The sequence below is a fragment of the Pomacea canaliculata genome, linkage group LG5 (genome assembly GCF_003073045.1).
Source record: "Pomacea canaliculata isolate SZHN2017 linkage group LG5, ASM307304v1, whole genome shotgun sequence".
Lineage (NCBI taxonomy): Eukaryota > Metazoa > Mollusca > Gastropoda > Architaenioglossa > Ampullariidae > Pomacea > Pomacea canaliculata.
In genome coordinates, this window is record NC_037594.1 from 31,605,485 (window position 1) to 31,624,630 (window position 19,146).

Here is a 19,146-nt window from a genome sequence, read left to right on the forward strand (position 1 = left end):
ACTGTGACAGATTTATCGCTACCTGTGGGCCTGTACACCTAGCACCTCCATCGGCAAGTGTTTTCAATCGTTCTCTTCTTTCTCATCTTACAGACGAACTAACAAGTAAAACCGAACTCACTACATGTTTGCTGCTTAAAAATAGTAGAAAAGTGGTTTTCTACAAGAACTCATTACGACCAGAGGCGTTAGAACCCAGAAGTGCCAAAGAATGGCTTATTAAAATTAAATATTTTTCGAGAATTTGCTGTCAGATTTGATTAATAACTTATAAGTAAGAACTACTTTTTGTCAAGAAAAATTACGTCTGTTTTGCAATTGCAGGCGTGCATCATACACACATTGATGCTTGCATGCCTCCCAAATCAGACACAGTTATGAGTAGGGGATTTCAAACACTCGTGTAAAAGGTTTTATGGAGTGCACACTGATGGAGACAAGAAATCTGTAGCACCTTGCTCTGGTCTTATTTTGCTGTGTGGTCTAAAACTCAAGCTATCACAGCTTCCAGCATCTAGACCACCCTGATAGTAGCTTCTTCATGTTTCCATCCAAAGTCACACCTCCCAGGTGGGCGGGCAATGAGAGAGTCTGTCAAGAGAGAGTCTTCTAGACACTAACAATGCAAAGTTGTAAATCATGGTGTCAGGGCAGCTCCCCACACAGTCCAATGACCAACACTGCGTGGTGTCCAGCATAGGGTTTGTTGAAAACAAGAGAAGTATGTAGACTGTAGGTACATTATCTCTTAATAACCAATTTCAAATATTCTGTCAATGGAGCATAACAACAAGCTATCCATTCAAACTGTAGACAAACAGATGCACTCTTAGATAATTAAAATAAACATTACAATTTGACAACTAAATTAAGCGTAATACACCAATCGAACAGAAATTTAATCATTAATAAGAAAGTTAAATATTCACGACCATGAATCACAACAGTAAGTACAAGACTATAGGCCAGACCTGGGCAAAGGTGTGGTCCACTCCATTCTAGGGGTTTGCACTGACCAGGCCCCATCCACCAACCCACCCCTCCGCCGTCTATCCTCCATGCCCTCCGCCCTCTTCTTCCCCGCTGGTTAGCTGGTCACTTCAAGTGCGCACTGTAATAATGGGGTTCTCCTGTAATACATGTACTGAGAAACTAGCGTGGTGGTCAGTCTACAAGCAGAGGAAAGGTGTCCTGCTAATATCATTTTGTGAAAAGGATATTTTTCCCTAAAATTATTCATCTATAAAAAAAAAACAAAAAAACAAAAACAGCAGCCATTTTTCCGCCCCCCCCCCCCTTCGGTCGCTGCGCCCTCGGCCATTGCCTAGTTCGCCTAATAGGTAGAACCGGGACTGGATGTACTTTAGTTTATAAGAATCTCGAAGTAGGATAGCTCTTGGTAGGTTAAGGTAGGTATTTATGTTTAATTCCAGTGTGTAGTTCTAGATATCTTTATATCTCTCTTGTTTTGTTTTCATGACACTTCATCAGCATACGTGAGTTGCTAAGTTTGTCACCACCTGTGCATGTAGGAAGGTCTTTAAATCTTGTCAGATATTCTTATTCTAATAAGGTCACCCTATTCTTGCTATTTTGGTTTGGTGGGACCTATACTGTATTGGCTTTTAAGTAAAGCAGAGTATCATTAGGTTGGTCGTGTGACTCCAAGACCCCAAACAACATGTGTTTGTTTGTTTCAGCGTGTTAGGTTGACATCTATAACTATTCAGACAATTTGGGTTGAGGTTAGGGTTGACGGCACACGTTCCAGGGAAAAGGCCAGAAACGATAAGTGATCTGCCGCTTCTCGACAATAATAAAGCAGAAAAACTTGAAAGTTTTGATTTTGATACCAAAAAAATCGATCTGCATGAAAAAATGCGAAGAAAAGAAAGGTATAAATTTAATTAGTGTAAATATAATCCACAAAGAAACATTTATAGTCATTAGTCATTATCATCTCATATTTTCAAATCAGCCCGATACTTCTTGATCGTAAAATTTTTGAAAGAATTGATCATGACTGCAAAAAAAAAAAAAAAAAACCCAACAAACACACACACACACACAGGGCACATACAATCACAATAACATATGAGGTCGAGGCAGCGTAAACAAAGTAAACATCGCAAGATTCATGAGTACACGGACTCTCGATTGTCATTAACAGACGTGACAACAGATCATGTATTTCAAGTTGTTGAGCCTCGAAGGCCCTCGTCAACTGTTGGCATGCAACCGCCAGGTAACACCCCGGGTAGAACCATGCTCACTCATGCACGCACTCACGCTTACATATTCTGGAAGAAAGAAAAGTCAGACGAAAAAAAAGAATCTTGAAATGCAGCATTTTTTCTTCATTTTTTCATTAAGTTCTCCAGGAAATTGACGAGAAATTCTCCAGAAAAATGTAGATGTACTATAAACACTGTCCAGTGTACTTCCTATTCTCCACATATAAAATCATCAAATTAGCCAACAGTCAGGTATCGTCCTACCAGTCCACCAGGCCATAACAAAGACCACACAACCTCATGTCTTCACTCACAGCGGACAACTACGTGGGACACCGGACACACACCCTCACAGGGCGCGCGGTCTGACGCCATGTTGAACACGTGACCAGCCACAGGTGAAACCACCTCCCCCACCCCGTGTGCCCGGTACTGCTAGAGTACATGCGGTGCGTGTGTACTGCTATCTGGGATCTAAAAGTGTAACGGGTGGTGTGGTCAGTGGACCGGTGTATATAAGGGTGGGACACGACAGTAACACAGACAAGTCTTAGCTCTAGCAGCTTGTGATACACGGGTGTCTGGTGCTCTGTGCTACACCCGCATCCAACTGAGTGCAGGTAGTAAACAACGACTTCCAATCACAAAGTGTCAGTGTGTTGTTAGATGTCCAAGATCCTATCTGGTAAGTAATGAAATGTGTGATATAATTTGATTCTTTGATTCTCTGTTTCTTTCTTTCTTTCTTTCTTTCTTTCTTTCTTTCTTTCTTTCTTTCTTTCTTTTCTTTTCTTTCTTTTCTTTTCTTTTCTTTTTATTTCTTTCTTCGGCATGCACACGTAGAATATTTCATACTGATTCTGCAGATCCATAATTTCTACGATCGAAACTATCTCCAGTAATTTCAACATTTCCCCGTTTTCATCTGAAGATATATTTGACCGTTTGTAATTTTCGTTATGTATCTTCTCTAGTTATTTATTCTTTCACTGAGAAATGTGTTCAAGTGGAACTGCGTGACAAGTACTTGTCCATGAAGCAGGTTTTTAATAATCGCTGTATATAGTCTCATACTGCCTATGGTAGGAATTCGGTTCTTGAACGAGGTCGGGAGTTCAAAGCCATGACCTCGCATGACCTGGCCAGCAACTACTGATAGGGCAAAGTGCACTACACAGAGGAGGACTGGCACAGGGCAGGGACTATAATTGTGAAGTGAAAATAAGTTATTTCCCCAGGGCAATAGACTGAAGGACAAGCGTCTTGCTTCCAAAATTATTATATATACGTGTGCAGACTCCGAAGACAATCCTTAATGTTTTTTCTTTTTTTTTTTTTTTTCTTTTTTTTTTTTTGGGGGGGGGAGGATGTTGAAAAGGGAGTTTATACCGTTCAAAAGTTTTGCCACTGCTTTATAACTACAGCTCCTGGTAAAAACAAGATGTGTGGTCTGTACACTTCCTATCATTTTGAATACAAGACGCTTTGCCTTGAGTTTCCCATGTTGACTCAGGGCACCGACTCACCCTTGCTTCACAACTATGACCCTGCTATGTAAGCTCCTCGTTATCCTATCTTTAAATTTCTTACGGTCTTCTACATGAAGCAAATGTCGGTCAAGCTGACCCCCACAAGGTCGGTGAAAAAACCAGGAAGACGAAGCCATGACATTGTGGCCTCCATTGAGAACGGCGAGCAAAGTCAAGATTGTGTCAGACAATCAAACAAAAAACTCGGTTTTACCTTTCTGAATGCATTCACACTTGCACGAATCTACAGAAATGTTAATTTTATAATTTTAACAATTTTAAGAAAACTATTTACAATGTGGGTATTTATTTTCGTCATACCTTTTACCCGCACGATATATATATACACACACGTATGACAGGTACTAGCCATTAATCGCCACCAACTCGACCTTTGACATTAACAATGACCTTAGACATTTAACCTTGTCCCTGCTATGCAAATTTAGCAATTAGTTGTATTGATGGAAGTCATTAGTCGTGATACGGTCTGGGAATAATAATAACAATAAAAGCTTTTATACACCGTAGTAAGATCGATGTGCCTCACGAGACCCTCACATTGCAATCAATGAAGGTGTGAGTGCTGGACACGCTGCTTGTGGAAAGTCAGGTCCAGTAGCTCTTCCTACTAAATGTCTCCCACAGACTACTCAAAGTTGCCATCTTGTTGGTCAGTAGGTGAGTAGGTCAGTCCTGTTTCCATTTCCAGAGACCCGCCAAAATGACGTCACTAAACACCGGACGGAGCGCACACAGAGAGGTCAAAGGTGAAGAAACCACAAAGACACCAGCAAAGACCAGACAGGATAGCGCTGACGTCTTCGTCGAGATTCCGGAAACTTCTCCCGACAGAAAGACAGACAAGACGCAGCAGAACGGCTCGAAGTTGCAGATTCCTCACAACGGTTCCACTGTCAACGGTCACAAGGGGGACGTCGTTATAGTCGCTGATGACGATGATGGAAAGAGCGGATGCTGCGGCAAAAAGAAGAAAGAAACACAAAAGACGGTTGGGGCTTTAGAACTGGTGAGACAACTTTTCAATCTTTCAACGTTTTAACTGTTCGCCTTGTTTTGTTTTGTTTGTTTGTTTGGTTGGGTTTTTTTTTTTGTTTGTTTTTTTTTTTTTTGGGGGGGGGATGTTCTTTTTTTACCTCAGAAAGAAAGAGAGAAAGAGAGCGAAGGATAAAGAAGAGAGAGAGAGAGAGAGATAGAGAGAGAGACGGTCGTTAAGTGACAACTTTTCATTGAAGATAGTGATAGCATAAGAAATGTACATTTTATTTACATCTTCCCCTCGTTCTCAAAAGAAAGACAATTGTTAAACGATAAAATACTACAACAGCAGCATAAGGGACAGTATTGTTGAAATATATAACGATTAATGTACATACACACCTGAAGTCACAAAATTAAGTTTTATGAATGAGTTAGGCAATTTCATTTGTGCTGGAGCCTTCGCCGGAAGTAAGAGTATGTGACATAAACATTTTTAAAATCTCATTTGAAGATTTTCTTTCTTTTTCTTTCCTTCATTCTTTTATTTTTCAGCAACAATTTTGAATGAAACTACTTTCAGTGCCGATTTTTAATATGACTTTTCTCTCAGTTCCGATTTGCAGGGCCTTTGGAGATTGTTATGATGGCTGTTGGTATGTTTGGATCGGTGGTTGCTGGCTGTGGACTTCCTTTGAACATGATTGTCTTTGGCGACGTCGTTGACATGTTTATCGACAGCAGCAAGATAGCCAAGTGAGCGACAACTTTACAAAAATAAATATGAATATGTATTCTTTCGAGAGCACTTAGCAATGTTTGCAAATACTTCTTCCTGTCCAGATATTTGACACAGATAGTGCACAAAGTTGTCCCGAAATTACGTGAACATCCGTCTAGAGTTTCCAGAACATTGTTTGTGACGTAACGTTGTTTACGTGCAGCGCCACCAATCGGACGTACGCTGACGTCCTGATGGAGAAGATGTCCCCCAACACCATGTATTTTCTGGTTATCGCCGCTGTCGTCTTCGTGACCAGCACGATGGCCGTGAGCTTGTGGACGATGCCGGCGAGCGGCAGATTGTCCACATCCGGAAACGCTTCTTCAGGTCCATCATGCGCCAGGACATCGGGTGGTTTGACACCCACGAGGCAAGCGAACTCAACTCACGCTTTTCTGCGTAAGTCTGTCTGTAGGTGTGTCGCTAGCTGTCTGCTCGTCTGTCTGTATGGCTCATTGTTTGTCTATCTCAAATGTGTGAGGTCTGGCGACCAGGTGTCCTTGGTAACTAGATATTTAGCATAAAAATCAAATGCACTTCAAATCAGTCCCCACCTTGTTAACTTGCTAGTTTTTTGTTTAAAAGCATAAATACTCCTCACTGTCCCTCAAAATGCATTAACAAAGAGAATTGTCTTCAGAGATATACAGAAGATCAGTGAAGGACTTTGCGACAAGGTGGCCATCTTCGTGCAGTGGATGTCCACGTGCCTTGTGTCCTACATCGTCGCCTTCGTCCAGGGCTGGAAGCTCACTCTTGCTGTCATCGGCTTCAGCCCCTTTGTCATATTTGCAAGCTCTTTAATGATGAGAGTAGGTGTACTTATTTGAATACATGGAATTGACATTTTAATATTTATATTTACGTTTTGACACTTTTTCTCATTTTAAGAATTTTAGAACCACGCAAATACATTTACTGGGAATTTTAATACATTTTATGTTCGTTTTAACTGGAACTGTCTTTGTTGATTGGAGAGTTAATGATCGAAACTGTCACATTTATGTGAAACTCTCAATACTCGTCTATGCAGCAGTAAAATATTAACTTTTTATGTTTGTTTTTCTTTTAACGTCTTTCTTTTTGTCTTGTGTTTTAATGTTATTTTGTTGCCTATTTGTTATGTTGCACTTCTTGGTCATCTTTATTTGTTTTCTTTCTTCGAGGTTCTTTTGTGTCGAGTGACCCTTTGTTAACCTTTTTCGTTCGTTTCCCTGAAGCTGGTGCGCAGTGAGTCCATCCGGGAACTGCAGGCGTACGCCAAGTCAGGGGCCATCGCCGAGCAGGCCCTGAGGGCCATCCGCACCGTGCAGGCCTTCCAGGGACAAGAGAAGGAACAGAAGCGGTACAAACTTTGAACTGATGCTTACTACTGCTCTTTTCTTCTTATCTCACCTTCTCCAGTTCGAGTTCTCATTTTATCTCTCTCCCTCTCTGTCTCGCTCCCGCTCTCTCTCTCTCTCCACCTCCCTTTGCCAGCAACCTAGCTTACAGAATAAATACCAACCAACCCAACCGAACGCACGAACCCATATTAACCCCTCAAAATCAGCCTATTGAAATTCAAAACTTAAACAAATTTTTTTAGTTAATTTGTGTAAATGGATTTCTAAATAAATTAAAAGTTAAGATTAATTAAATAAAGATCAGCATTTCAACGACGAGCGCGCTTATTACTTTGAGGCCGAAGTTGAAGTCCTGATATAACGTGTTGTTCAGGGGTTCATTAACCGAGGATTAGTCTTTGTACAAAGAATTTGTGTACGAAAGCATGGAAGCTTAAGAAACATCTTTTGCTTTTCTTGCAGCTACGAAGACAACCTGAAATTCGCCGTCAAGGCGGGATCAAGAAAAGGCATCTTCCTCGGTATCGGCATGTCCACCTTTTGGTTCATAATATTCATGGCATTTGCTGTGTCCTTCTGGTATGGCGTGCACCTTATTCAGACTGAGGGGTTTAGTCCCGGAAATATTCTGCCTGTAAGTTCAGACTAAACCAGAATTGCAAAAAATACTAGAGCTAACATTAAACTGAAGGATTGGAGCACAAAAATAATTTTGCAAATACTTACTAAAATCTGATATTTTAGTGAGTAACGACGGCTATTTCATATTATTACGACAGGTGAGTTTATTTTTTTTTTTAATTGTAGCATTAAATCAATGAAATATCTACTTTTAATAAATAAATAATGGATATTATACTGGTGAATGTGTAGATACTCAAAGGTAGATAAAACATATAAAAATCTTTTTGCAATGTTGTTTATAACAGAAGTGCGAAATATTAAAGCAGAAGGTGTAGCAGGGTGAATTACAGTGATACCTCGGTTCTCGAACATAATTCGTTCCGGGAGGACGGTCGAGAACCAAATTGTTCAAGAACCGAAGCAATGAAACCCAAAGGAAATAATGGAAACTGGATTAATTCGTTCCAAGCCCAGAAAATGCCTATTTACTGCCTAATTTGTATATAATATGTAGAAAAACATGAGTCTCAACAAGAAATAAGAAATAAAAGTGTATTAAAACAAAAACAAAAACAAAACAAAACAAAAATGTACTGTACAGTACAGTAAATTGTGTTTCATTTACTGTACCTGTACCAAACTTTATGGCAGGAGGGAATGAATGTGGAGGGAGGAGGGAAGGGGGATGGTTATTGTCACTGATGACGTAAGCAAGGCGCTCTGGGCCGAATGAACGCCATTCGGCTCAACTCGGCTCATCTCGGACGTTCGGATGTTCGAGTTCCAAATATTTGTTTGAATTCCAAGACAAAATTTTCTCGAATTTCCTGGTCGAATACCGATTTGGTCGAAAGTCAAGGCGTTCGAGAACCGAGGTATCACTGTATTTATTTCAGGTCTTTTTCGGGGTTTTCTTCGGCTCCATGTCTCTTGGCAACGCTCTGCCCAACTTGGAAAACTTTTCCGATGCCCGCGCAGCCGCCGCGAAGGTGTTTGAGATCATCGACCTTTCGCCTCATATTGACGTCAGTTCCGACAAGGGAGAGAAGATCATGAGCCTCAAGGGGGTCATCGAGTTCAAGAATATCCACTTTCGTTATCCGGCCAGACCGGACATACCAGTGAGTGGTCTCAAAAGCAACCGCTGAGAATGTTTGTACAGACCTCATAACCTGTTTGCAAGTTGTCGGTGATTAGAGAGATGAGGGAGGTGTGGTGTATGTCTTCCAGAGCTGACACAGCTTGGTGCATGTTCTGGTGCTGGGTTGCAGGTGTTGAATGGCCTTGACCTTAGAGTGGACCCAGGTCAGACTGTGGCATTGGTAGGAGCCAGCGGATGCGGAAAGAGTACGACCATTCAACTCTTACAGAGATTTTATGACCCGGAAATGGGGCAGGTCAGCTGTAGACGTCATGAACATCTTCTATCCATCCTGTATCCTGTCTCTTTCTTCTGTCTCTGTTCCAGTCTGTTGGTTAGTTTGGTGGACCTTTCTCCTACCAAGCATCCCAACACATGACCGCTTGCAATAACAGAAATACAACAGACGAATATGAACATGCGAGAAGGCGGTCTGAAAGTGGAATCGTTATTGTTACCGATAAACTGTATGACTGTATATAAACAAACACCTCACGTGACAACAGGTCACAGTGGATGGACACGACATCAAGACCTTGAATCTGAAATGGCTACGAGACCAGATCGGCGTGGTCAGTCAGGAGCCCGTGCTCTTCGCTGCCACCATCGCCGAAAACATCAGGTACGGCAAGCGTGACGTCACCCAGGCCGCCATCGAAGCTGCCGCCAAAGAGGCCAACGCCCATGGCTTCATTTCACACCTTCCTCAGGTAGGAACCGACAAACAAGATTAATGAACAGATGGACGCAGCAAGAATGAGTATTGTTGACTTGTGGGCATATGTCCTGCCTTCCCTCTCTACCAACCCATTTCTTAATTAAGTCCCTTGATTACCCAACATTTACCTTTTTATCTGCCCTTCTGCGTCTATCTTTTCTCTCTGACCTTTGCCTACCTGTCTATTTTCAGTTCACGCTTCACCTTATTTTTCCCCACCCTTCCTTTCTCTCATGCGATCTCACACATGTCGTGACTGTATGCCGTGAGTTCCCATCTCCTGCCTAATGTCACGCTTCCTCGGTCATAAGCAGGTCATCCTTTGGTTTCCAGGGCTACGACACGCTGGTGGGAGAGAGGGGGGCGCAGCTGAGTGGGGGGCAGAAGCAGCGAATCGCCATTGCACGAGCCCTCGTGCGCAACCCGCGCATCCTGCTGCTGGACGAGGCCACGTCAGCGTTGGACCACGAGAGCGAGGCCGCCGTGCAGAGCGCACTGGAGAAGGTCCGTGACAGGCTCCCCATAGCCACCAGTGCTTCTAGTCTTATCATGCCGCCGACATGTGGTGGCTCCGATGGAAGTAGATGCAAAAGAAGTGATATTAGATGAAGATGATTATAGTTCTTATGTAATGATCCTTTACCTGTCAGAAATAGGGATGTCGTAAGAAATGGCAATGATGAAGTAATGATAATAGGATAAAACGATAATGATGTAGGCTTCAGGATGGAGATAACATCTAAAAAATTTGATGTTAATGTGTGGTCGTTGTAGCAGAGATATAGAGGGGACTGACACAATCCTAGATGTATAGCTTTACTACACACGACCGCTATAGTTTATAGTCCTATTGTATACAGTAGTCTTAGTCTACAAACCTATTTACATGTTTACAATATTGCACCACAAGGATGCGAGTAATACGATCAAATCATGTGACCTCACAGGCTGGGCAAGGGAGGACCACGATCGTTATCGCTCATCGCCTGTCCACCATCAGGAACGTGGACAAAATCGTCTCCATCAGTGCTGGCTGCAAGGAGGAGGAAGGCAACCACCACAGTCTCATCGCCAAAGGTGGACTGTACGCTCAGCTGGTCAACCTGCAGGTGAGACAAGACAATGCTAGTCTGTTCGTCATGATTTTCATATTTTCATATATAGATTTTCGTATTCATGAATTGAGTAAGGGCATGAGAAGCAACGAAATAAGAAGGAAGGCAGTTAACAATGCTAATAGTAGAATGGAACAAGCTCAAACTACAGTAAAAATCACCAAAGACAATACAATTTCATCCTCTTCCTCTTCTTTTCCAAAGAGTTTGTAAAGTGTAACCGTTAAACGTTTTTTTTTTTTAATTGAAGTGTAAATAAAGATTGAAAAATCTCTTCACAACGAGCTGTTACATATAAATGAGGGTGGACAAACATGATTGATCAGCGCGTAGCAAGGGAGATAACTGTTACAAGCCAGTGTGACCCGGGATTGCAAGGGGAAGGAAGCAGCGAGCAGCCCCAAACAGAGTGTGCCACGTAATTAAAGTCATAAAAGAATACATTTTTGTATATCAAGAAATGTCATGCTTACGTAGAACACAACAGAGAAAAAAGTCCTTAATTTGCAAATATCCACGTCTGCTGCTATCGTCTGCTGAAGTGTCGTGTGTCTCTGGAGTAGCTTCCTTGACTCGGCAAGCAACTAATTTACTTATTACCGGTCCCTGTATCCACACGTACAGTCAGACCACTTTCACGCCGTCCTTTCTATACCTCGTCTCCCGTCGTCTGCTTCTTCCAAAAATTTTCACTCTCCCCACAATCTAAAACTACGTCATAAAATGACGTCGTGTTCTGGCGCTAAACACGACGCAACCAAAAACACTCTCCGATACTGGTAAGGGCAATAATCTCTGACAAACAAAAGACAGGGGCAACAACCCCCTGTTCCTAACAGACTGGTCCGTGACACATTTGGAGAACATTTAATGTATAATTACAAGTCGATTAGAGGGAATGTGGCCGAGCATATTATATACAAAGCATTAAACAAACTGTAAACAGTGAAAATTTTTTTGTTTGTTTTATTTTACTTACATTATCGACCGAAGCTCAGACTTAATTAACTGTACATCTTCCTGTCTTTCAGACCACAGCAGAAAAGGAAACAAAAACAGGTATGTTGTAAATTTTGACTACAGTCTGTGAAGTACATGTACTATCATCATCATCATCAATCATCATCGTCAATCATCATCATCAATCATTATCATCATCACATAAAGCAGTTTCCACTACAAGTTCAATGCACAAGCACTAGTAACAGAGAAGATGAATGGTTGTTGTATAAGATACTAATGCTGGTATAAACTTCGATATGAGATAAAATATGAGTATTTGTGTTGCGGTGTGGGTATACGTGTAGGTGGATGAGTTAAACATTTTAATATTTTACATCGAAAGTTTGAGAGTAGATAGTCATTTAGTTACAACGGGCATTTGGACAGCCATGGTTCGCAACCCGCGGTAGGGTAAGACAGATCGTTATTTTATTTCAATTATGCTTGGCAACGTTGACAGACGTCGACGACCTGGACATTGTAGAAGATGATGATTGGCGATTCTTTGCTGGAAAAAGACTTGGTGTCGCACAAAGTGGGTTTGAGACGATTTTCCACTGTCTCCGGCCTATCCGCACTCTCAGCATTCGCTTGAGCAAACGCAGCATCAGGAGCAGGAGTGGGGTGGACAAGGACAAGAACAAGACAAGGTATAGTCGGTCTCTACACTACCTTTTGTTTTAGTATTCAGATACACAATTATTTAGTAATGTCACAGTTCTGTAGTTTGCCTCAAACGGTCCTCATCAAAGTTGTCAAACACAGAATCAGACGAGATGTAAATGTGGCATCACTCTCAGTATGTGACCAAAATGATACAATTCAAAAATACAAAACTGTATCGTGAACAACATCAAAATGAAAAGTAGATGGAATATCGACTAACGATAGCTAGACAAATCAGAAAGGTTAACAAATGTAAATACTAATGTGGAAATACGAATTACAGGATGAAATACTACCTCAGACTGATTGCAAAGTTTTTTTCTCGCAGACAGAGGAGGAGACTGCGTACAGTCTGAGGAGAATAATGCAGCTCAACTCTCCGGAATGGCTGTCAATTGTTGTTGGTGTCTTATGTTCCATGGCAGCTGGCGTATGCCAACCTGCTTTCACCTTAATTCTAACAGAATACATCAGAGTAAGTCAACATTTGATTCCTAGGTACATCATACAATTAAAAAACTCAGTTTAGACATCTGTATAGACAAATGATAGACAACTAGTATGTCAAAAAATGGGAGGGTGGGTCAAAAAGGAGAGTAAACTATTATAATTGCACAATTACTGTCGCGGATGTAGAAAAGGTTTGTTGTATGACCGTGGTGACAGCAGAGTGCTACTAATTAGTATTAGGATCTGATGTAAGGAAGACAGGATGGTGTGAGTGAATGGTAGAGTGTGAATGTGTAGCTGTAGATGTATAGTTTACTCGTTCTCTATGACAATTTTTAGGAGTATGAGTTCTGTTTCTGTTTGTTTAATGATTAGTTTCTCAGCAGTGTATTTCTGTTTGCATCCAGATTTTCGGCTACACAGACAGAGACGAGCAGTCCCACCAAGCCATGGTTCTGGGAGTGAGTGTCATTTGTGTCGGCATCGCCACAGGGATTTTTCGACTTGCGCAGGTGAGTGCATCACTTATCCTTGCCATTGCTTCAGGTGTCTGACGGACGAAGAGCAAGTCCTTAGGTCTGGTGGTTAGTAATGCTGAAATGAAACAAACTAAAATCCTCGCAACAGTCGCTAACCAGAAATGATACAGTTGGGACAATCGAGTGGCTACAGAACAAACTACTTGATAAAAAATAACTGTAATAAAATACACAAGCAAACAAACAAGCAAACATCGGTTTTCAAAGATTTGCAATGCAATGCAAAACACATGAGAACTGAAGACGACGAATACATTTTTTTTAATCTAACATTCACTTTGCTTTTTATGTTTCAGAACTGGTGCCTGTCATCGTCAGGGTCAAAGTTGACGGCTCGTCTGCGTGGCTATGACATTCAAGGCACTGATGCGACAGGTATACATCCTGCACCATCTGACTGCATCCATCATCCACACTCCACTGAAAGTCGTAGACATAAGCTTGTTTCCATGCTGTTTGTGAAAGATGCTGTAGCCTTGTAGACATTCAGTGTTGATTCATATACTTAACGACAACCAAATGATAGTATATCCACGTATATTGATGATGTAATGACCACCATGTCATTCTGGTCTGTGTGTGTGTTTGTGGCAGGATATGAGTTTCTTTGACGACCGAAAAACCAGGTCAGCGCCCTGACCACAAAGCTTCTTCTGATGCGGCCTTAGTGCAAGGGGTGAGTCCCTAGTAAAGTGAGATGGGAGGGTGAGATGAGTGTGCTAATAACGCTAATTGTGAAAGAATCACTGTAGTAGACTTTTGAAAGCTTAGTGGGGTGCAGGGTGCATCAGTTGCCTAAAACCACAGTTCTCTATAAAAATATATAAACACTGTATAATGGTCCAAAGAAGGTAAAGGTGTCTCACACCTTAATTCTCACTGTGTGTACTGCAGGCGACTGGGTCAAACGTCGGCCAGGTTCTGTTAACCGTAGCCACACTCACCTCAGCTCTAATAATCGCCTTCGTGTTCGGATGGAAGTTGACGCTGGTTGTACTGGCCTTCTTGCCAATCATCATTGCTTCAGAAATTATGAAGGGAAAAGTTATCGCAGGCTCGGCCAAAATCAGAGAAATCCCAATACAAGAAGCTGGCAAAGTAAATTTTGTTGTTTTGTTGTTGTTGTTGTTGTTGTTGTTGTTGTTGTTGTTTGTTTGTTGTTGTTGTTGATTAGGATACAGGGTTAGATTACCCTGATCCTTATTTCCAATCATTGGATGTGTAACAGAAATAACAAGGAAAACATTACCATTGCTGTAAATGAAAATTTTAGTAAACTTGTTTTTTAATGTAAATTTATTATTAATTTGTAAAAAAAAATTGTGACCAAGCTATCTCCCCTTGACACTTATTAATCTTTTTTTTTTTTTTTTTTAACTTAGATTTGTTCGGAAGCGGTGGACAATATTCGCACAGTGGCCTCGCTAAACAGGGCAGACGTCTTCATTGAGCGGCTGGAGTCCCTCGTCGACGTCACAAAAAGGTTTGGACACATTATTCATCCTCTGTCTCTCTCTCCTTGTTTGTTGTCCGTTTGTTGCGTACAATTACTTTCATAAAATGTTCAGTATTGCAAACCCCTCAGTTGTTGCATCTTATTCACCGGTCCGCTTACTGTACGCGTGGCTCGTGCAGGACGGTTGTGAAGGCGGCGATGACGTACGGCGTGACCTACGGCATCTCCAACAGCATCATCGTCTGCGCCTACGCCGCGGCCTTCGCTACGGCACGAAGTTGGTGGGCGACGGCGAGATGGAGTTTCTACGCGTCTTCAGGTCAGTGTCTCACCTTGTTTCTTTTTTGCTTGTGGTGCTCAGGAGTTTTGTTTGTATTTTGTTTCTGTCCTATGGCGGTCAGTGTGGAAACTGAAAGCTATTTTTAGAATGGGAGGTATGGAGAACGAGATGGTGGGTAGGAAAACGACGAACAAGAGAAAGGCGAAGAAACTAATGCATCACGTGTTACCGTCAGCAGTTCAGCTAATCATCGCCAGTATCAGTATCTTCTCTCGTTGATATCATTGTTTTCTTCATTGTTGTTGATCTTTATCTTCTTCCTCTCATTATTTTTTCTTATCCATCTCTGTCTTCTCCGTTCATCTATTTTTGTGTCTTTTCTTCAATTTTCGGGGGTTTATTTTACGAAACAAAAACTGTTTTGAAATTATGTTCTTTCCTTTCATCCACCCTCTGCGTTCAATGTGTGTATCGCACATTTTATTTCTTTGCGCCATAAAAATAGTAAGAGCATGAAGGGCTGATTGTTTTCAAACATGTTTTAATGTTTACAGAGTGTTCTCAATTATAGTGTTCGGAGGTGCGACTATCGGCCGTCAAAGTTCATTCGGTTTCGACTACACCAAGGCCAAGCTGGCCGCAGGCAGACTGTTCACCATCATCGACCGCCAGCCAAAGATCGACATCGACAAGTCGGGTGGCTTACAACTGGTAGGTGTCCTAGGAAAGGTTCTATTGTTAGTAACTCAATGCACGCCTTATTTATAAAACAATTATAGAAAGCAATGAGTTCAGCGACCACACGACCTACATATCATGCCTGTTGGGTCGTTTTTCAGAACAACTACAGCGGGCAGGTGGCAGTGGCCAACGCTACTTTCTTCTACCCTACGCGCCCACAGTTCGGGTGCTGGGTGGCCTGGACCTGGCTGTGGAAGGGGTCAGACCCTGGCACTAGTCGGGGAAGTGCTGTGGCAAGTCTACGGTCATCCAGCTGTTACTAAGGTTCTACGATTCAGAATCTGGAGCTGTGGTGCGTTTGATATCATCTCTAACGTTTATCTCTCCAGCTTATGTGTAATTCATGTCTAATCTTTTTAATTGTTTTTTAATTAACAGTCTCTGACCTTTAGGATATCTTTCTTCATTCTCAGACTAGTTGAGAATCTACGTATTGTTTCCCTCTATCATCCTCACGTATTGAAAAAATCAACAAAAAACAAACTATGGGAGGCTGGTACCACGATAGTGAAAATCGGGTGTCGCGTGGCCCGCCTTTGTTGATGGAGTAAGGCGCTCTATAAATAAACATTGATGATGATGATTACGACGACGATGACGACGATGATGAATTTTTAATCCAACATTGATAAAATAATTTTGAACCATTGCAACCAGTGAAATGTATTTAATACATCCTTTTATGAATCCTACAACTGAGCACATCCTCATGAATCCCACCTTAAACCTCTCTCAGTATAGTGTCTCATCTCATCGTCGTTTTTAGTTACTGGACGGCGAGGACACCCGCAACCTTGACCTCCGGTGGCTGCGGCAGCAGATCGGCCTGGTGTCGCAGGAGCCAGTTCTGATGGACGGCAGCATAGCCAGCAACATCGCCTACGGCGACAATACGCGGGAAGTGCCGATGGCTGACATCATCGCTGCGGCCAAGACCGCCAACATCCACAGCTTCATCGAGAGTCTTCCGCAGGTGAGCCTTGAGGTTCAAATCACTGGTACAACGAAACCACGTATTCTGGCTCGGTCACTTCACAACCAAACATGCAGTCAGTGTAGCGGAGGCCTACAACCAGGCTGCAGAATTATACAACACAATAATTTCTCTCATACAGACACACACACAGAGAATGTTACGTCATTGCCATTAATAGCCTTCTTTGTTTCATACTCATCATCATCTCTTTTCTCTCTGCCTTCTCAACCCACAAGTAAACAGCTCCATAACAGTCTTTCTTCTGTTCAAAAGGGTTACGACACTAATGTAGGCGACAAAGGGACACAACTAAGTGGTGGGCAGAAGCAGCGAATCGCGATCGCACGCGCACTCGTGCGTAACCCACGTGTCCTGCTGCTCGACGAGGCGACCTCTTCCGTGGACACTGAAAGCGAGCGGGTAGGCTGTCAGAGTGAGACAGTGTAACTAGAAATCGATATTTTATGCCGATCCAGCAGCTAAAAAGCAGCTTGTCTGACATGAGATTTGAACCCAGAACACCAGATCCTTACTGCATTGGCGACAAGTACATATTTGTTGCGGTACTGGATAGAAGAGAAAAGAATAGAGAGCGATAGGGCGACATAAATTACAACCCATTACCGAGAGATAATGCAAGTGATTTGTGTACATGCTAGACAATGGTGTCCATCAGACAGACACACACACACATCGAACGTAAAACACTGTTGTATGAAGCGCTAATGTTAGCAGAATTGATCATGATTGCAAATATGTCGGGGAGGGGACTATTGCTTAGTGACGGTACCACATCGGATAAGGTTTATACGAAGCTTGATTATAGTTGTAACCTGAAATACATAATAATATTATTATATATTTATACAAGTTCCCGGAGAAGCACCGAAACCTGCTGGGGCAGTCGTTTTCTGATAAATACTTGGAACTAACAGGGAAGGCTAAGGCGGCAAACTAAAGAGCTGGACTCCACCTTTCATAATGAACCACTTACACTTACTACCACTGTGGCATAGAACTTATTAACTACTTTTTTATGTTGACGTGCAGGTGGTGCAAGAAGCCCTCGATAAGGCACGCGAGGGCCGCACATGCATCGTCATCGCCCATCGACCGTCCACCATCCAGAACGCCGACAAAATCGCGGTGATAGGTGAAGGCCGGGTGGTAGAGATTGGCAACCACAGCCAGCTTCTGGCCACGAAGGGAGAGTATTACAACCTGCTGCAGCTGCAGGGCAAGGGCAAAGCCGAGTGACCACGTGACAAGAACAAGATGGCGTCTGTCAGCTTAAGTTAGCGTTCATTAAGTGAAACCTAATAGCGGTAAATAGCCTATAGGAGTAGAGGTAAGTAAATAACTGTATAATAAAAAATTTTTTTAAAAAGCGAACGGACACTTTCTGATGAGATACTGGGAAGTGACGAAAGAAGGCTTCCGTGCACACACACACACACACATGTATGAAATATCGTACTTGTATAAGAACATAAATGTCGGTGTGATTAATAATCAGGCCGTAATAACCAACAACCTCACACTGGATTATTCTATAACTTTAGAAATTGGTTTTCACTTAATAATGAGAGCTACACACGGGTATCGTCTGCCCGATGTGATGTTTGTCTTCGTAACCTGTTCCGCAGCTGAAATAAATAAACATTGATAAAATGGAGGCGACTAAATTAGTTGTAAAAATGGGAGATAACTCTGAAAGATAATCTCCAATGGCGTATAGACGGCTACCTCCCTTGGACTAATCGTCAACCATAAATATTTCAGGCCACCCGCCGACAGATGTACACGAATGTGTAGGGGCTTGTGACAGTTTTATCATGATGATTAAACATGGAAAAACCCACAGCCAGACATGAACAAGCTTAGCAACATGGCGTCAGTCCTACGAATGGCTGTCGTTGTCTGGTTGTCTGTCGGGGATATCGCACTATAAAGATAAAAGGTGGGTGTTTGTGAATTGGGAAACACTATAACTAGGACATCTCACAAGGGGCTGTGATCAGGTATCACACCCAGAGAGGAGTTTGTGTCCGAGACAAAGTCTGTGTGGAGAACATTCTTGGCGTTTACCAAGTGTCCGATTTTATCCTTGGTGTTACTGAGTTTAGACAGGCTGTTCAAGTTATTATCAAAGGGCAACCAAAGTTCCACTAAAATTATAGCTCTAAATCTCTTTCATTAAAATGTTTAGCTACAAAAAGGCCGAGCATCTTTCAATGCCATTGGGTTTTAACCTGGCAGCTCGCAGAGTTTCCCTTGGACTCCTTAGAGTCGCTGGCAACATGGCGTCTTTGTGTGATAACCTGTGGTTATCAGTAAACAATTCTTCCTTAAGTTAGCGTTCCTTAAGCGAAACCTAATAACCTATAGGAGTATAGGTAAGTAAATAACTGTATAATGGAATTTTTTTTAAAAAGCAAACGGACACTTTCTGATGACATACTGGGAAGTGACGAAAGAAGGCTTGCATGCACACACACACACACATGTATGAAATATCGTTAGATAAGAACATAAATGTCAGTTTG

At 42.1% G+C, this 19,146-nt stretch overlaps 1 protein-coding gene across 1 annotated transcript; it reads left to right on the forward strand.

Moving 5' to 3' along the window:
* Positions 1 to 2,425: 2,425 nt before the first annotated feature.
* Positions 2,426 to 17,992, forward strand: LOC112564829 (multidrug resistance protein 1-like). The gene is given in 32 exon segments (XM_025239901.1): positions 2,426 to 2,919; positions 4,476 to 4,793; positions 5,376 to 5,518; positions 5,707 to 5,834; positions 5,837 to 5,945; positions 6,187 to 6,358; positions 6,767 to 6,891; positions 7,355 to 7,526; positions 8,413 to 8,637; positions 8,788 to 8,913; positions 9,164 to 9,367; positions 9,709 to 9,879; positions 10,323 to 10,484; positions 11,522 to 11,549; positions 11,953 to 12,142; positions 12,258 to 12,291; positions 12,487 to 12,633; positions 13,016 to 13,120; positions 13,444 to 13,494; positions 13,496 to 13,522; positions 13,742 to 13,760; positions 13,763 to 13,795; positions 13,798 to 13,823; positions 14,042 to 14,245; positions 14,530 to 14,630; positions 14,783 to 14,926; positions 15,438 to 15,594; positions 15,723 to 15,780; positions 15,783 to 15,916; positions 16,391 to 16,597; positions 16,874 to 17,020; positions 17,651 to 17,992. Coding segments are annotated over 31 exon segments (4,062 nt in total). The 5' UTR covers positions 2,426 to 2,919; positions 4,476 to 4,487; the 3' UTR covers positions 17,858 to 17,992.
* Positions 17,993 to 19,146: the final 1,154 nt, after the last annotated feature.